Consider the following 3,268-nt stretch of genomic DNA (forward strand, 5'->3'; position numbering starts at 1 on the left):
TCTAGCTGTCATACAGGTAAATCATAAGCAATATCAGATTGAATCATAAGTGTTGTAGGATTAGACATGATGAAGGTCTGACCCTACGTTCTGGAGAAAACCACAAGGAAAAACAGAAATATTTTAAGTGAGATTTCACTTTGTTGGAACATTTTCATTTTGGCACTTCAAAACAAGAATCAACTAACAGTAGTCAGATAGATATTAGCTGCCTGTTGGATTCCACTTGACTCAATATAGCTAATACAAAAGGCACAAAAAACGTCCAGGCTCAGAAAGTGAAAAAACAATTTTCAAGGTTGAAAACTTGAAAGTAAGACAGCAGCACTGACAATTTAACAAAGTGAAATATCACTTTATTCTCTTTCTTGTCATGAATTAAATGAATGAAGCTGGAATCAGCAGCCATTTAGCTTAGTTTAACATAAAGGTGTGTAAAGAGCTGTCTGTAGGTGGTTATATGCTGGACAACAGATGTTCCAATTCAGAGGTTGCACCCTTCAGTCTTTAATGGCCACACCTTTGTAGAGCGTTTCCAACTCTCTGGTTTGCAGTGGGTTTCCTATCCTTGACCACTGTTATATTGGCCAAATCTGTCATATTTGCTTTTTTAAAAGTGATTCCATGGTGATCCCTCACTGGCGTGCAAATAATTTAAGGATAGGTCTGGCTGCAAAGGATTCCAGTCAAGGAACTGTCTAGCACATAACCACCCCTTGAAAAGAATTATCACATTTACACTCTGGTTTTGTAAACATGAATCAAAGCCTTCCTTACATTTCCAGTCTTTACGCTAAGCTAAGCTAACCTTACAAATACTGGGTTTGTAGCTTTATAAGACTGGGACATGAAAGTGGAATTAATCTTTTGATCTAATTCTCAGCAAAGAAAAGTGCCAATATTACTGTACAGACAGGTAAAACCAATACCTTGTGACTCATTAGATGACCACAAGCACAGCTCCGGGTACATATCAGCTGATAATACAAAGAAAAAAACAAAATCACTGTTTTCAGTAATATCCATAATCATATGGCCTCATACAGCAGCGTCATTGATCATCAGTGAAAGTTTGATAAGGGAAAAATACTGCACGTAGTGACAATAATGATGAGAAGTCATTGTAAAGTCTGTTCAGGGTATTTACAAAGTGTCCATGCCAGCAGGGCAGGTGAGGTGGGCGGTGTAAGTCCTCTCATGATGTCCTGGTCCGTAGAGTGCTCATCCTGAGCACAGTGAGCTCAGCTACATCTGAATCTTGCATTTCCACCTCTTGTTGGCAGCTTTCTCTGATTACATACACTATGAGACCCACACAGATGAAAATGAGGAGGATTATGCCTATAACCTGGGGTATAAAAGAGTGAAGCAACACTTTGTTTAGTAGTTATCATGAGATAAGGTGTAATTCTTGCTAACACAATGAATTGAATAAATATTTTACCAAAGGTAATAGCTTGATATTATGCAAATATTCTCTAAAGTTCCTACTCTGAGAGAAGAGTATGTTTTTACTCCACTTATTCTACATAATCTTCTTTAAATTAGAAAACATTCCACTCACCTGAGAAAAAACAAACAGCTGCTGCGAGCGGAGCATTAGTTCTTGTGGGGTGACATCTCCCTCACTTGTTGGCTCACACCACTTCTGCGGAGCTGCCTTGTCAACTAGTACAAATCTACCATCCCAGTTTGTCATAGCACAAGCAAAGTATTGTCCATCGAGGAACAGCAAAATCAGCCACACGATAGCAGGAACAAAACTGGAGAAGGGAAAAGTTTTACAGCACCGCGTATCACATCTGCCTCCTTGAATGATCAGCATCAACGTGAAGGCCATGACGGCAGGAATGATGAAGAATGCTGATGAAAACACTCCGTTCCATGTAGGATTGCAAGGACACTCAAACTCCAGCTCCACCAGTTTCTCTAGTCCCATGAGGATGAAGCCAAAAGCCACATTTGATACCAGAGGACTGTTGCTAAGTTCATTTTTCAGCCTGGTAAGCCATTGTTGTCTACTTTCCATACTAGATTGACCGAAAAATGAAAGCAATCGTTGTAAAAAGCCCAAAAGAGGGTCCACCGTTGTGAACACATTGGCAACAGCTAAGTGATGCGTAATTAATGCATCCAGGGGTAAGTTTTACCCTCGGGCAAAACGCCACACGTCCACTCTGATTGGTTTGGAACAAAGGAGGGTGTGCCGTCTGCTCTGACATTTCTCAAGCTGATTGGTCTGTACAAGGTTTCAGGTGGGGTTACATTTGAAATGTGTTCTCCCATGGACAAACTGGAGGGAGGGCTGTAAAGTGGAGGGAAGTTTGTCCAGCAGTTGAGCACAGACTGCAACAGTCCAGCACAAAACACATGCAAGTAGGTGTAGGCATGTAACAAAGGGTGAGCTTTCACATCATAGTATTAAATAGTATTATGGGCACGAAATAACTCTACAACGAAACAGCTGTGGTATTTGCTACAATTGAAAAGATAATAAATGATAGAAAGGTCTGAAATTAAAACTTACTCCCACATGCCTGGTTACAAATTTTGAGCTCAGGCGCTTTTCACCCTGATTTTCAATTTATCTGCAGTTTAAAAATGTGAAAAGCATGGCGACTCTTTTCAGTTTACCTCAACTGGCCACATGAGGTCGCCCGTGCAGCAGCACAGATTAAGCACACAGCGGATTACAGGAGGCCATGTTGATCTTTCAAGGGGATGTGGTACATACAGCCTGAGCACACCCAGGCCACCGATGTGATGACATAATTTATAAATGACCTCAGTGAGCTCAAGAGCATCACCATAATCTCCTCACATTAAAATCTGACAAGAGCGATTATTTAGGGGCTGTGCAACAAGCTTGGTGGGGAGGGGGCGGTACAAGATGTGAGTGGTGGAAACTGCTGCAGTGATCACAACCACTTGCAAGTTTGTTTGTTGTTGTTTTTTAAAAATACAGCCCCCTAAAATATTTACCAATTACTCTGCATATAGTTTGACTTGGCCGCTGGTCATGAAACCGCTGACAATTTATTGCATCAATATTGCAAGAGTAAGGACATCCCATACGTTATTAGTGTGAGGAACACCTTATTTCAAGATATGCACCTGTCCTCATAAAGATTACAAATGGAAGCTTATCTGATGTCAGGGAAATGAAGGCTGGGAGAGCCACAAAACAACTGCACAAACAACATTAATTACATATATAGGTGTTATACGTGTGTGCATGTCTGTCAGTGTACGTGTGTCTATCCACGGT

General features: G+C 40.9%; 1 protein-coding gene across 1 annotated transcript; it reads right to left on the bottom strand.

The window, feature by feature from the left end:
- Positions 1 to 362: 362 nt before the first annotated feature.
- Positions 363 to 2,789, bottom strand: LOC117757323 (calcium homeostasis modulator protein 6). The gene is made up of 2 exons (XM_034578357.1): positions 1,565 to 2,789; positions 363 to 1,348 (listed from the first exon to the last, which is right to left on the bottom strand). Exons 1-2 carry the CDS (start codon positions 2,027 to 2,029, stop codon positions 1,196 to 1,198), a joined length of 618 nt encoding a protein of 205 aa, XP_034434248.1. The 5' UTR covers positions 2,030 to 2,789; the 3' UTR covers positions 363 to 1,195.
- Positions 2,790 to 3,268: the final 479 nt, after the last annotated feature.

The sequence above is a fragment of the Hippoglossus hippoglossus genome, chromosome 3 (assembly GCF_009819705.1).
Source record: "Hippoglossus hippoglossus isolate fHipHip1 chromosome 3, fHipHip1.pri, whole genome shotgun sequence".
NCBI lineage: Eukaryota > Metazoa > Chordata > Actinopteri > Pleuronectiformes > Pleuronectidae > Hippoglossus > Hippoglossus hippoglossus.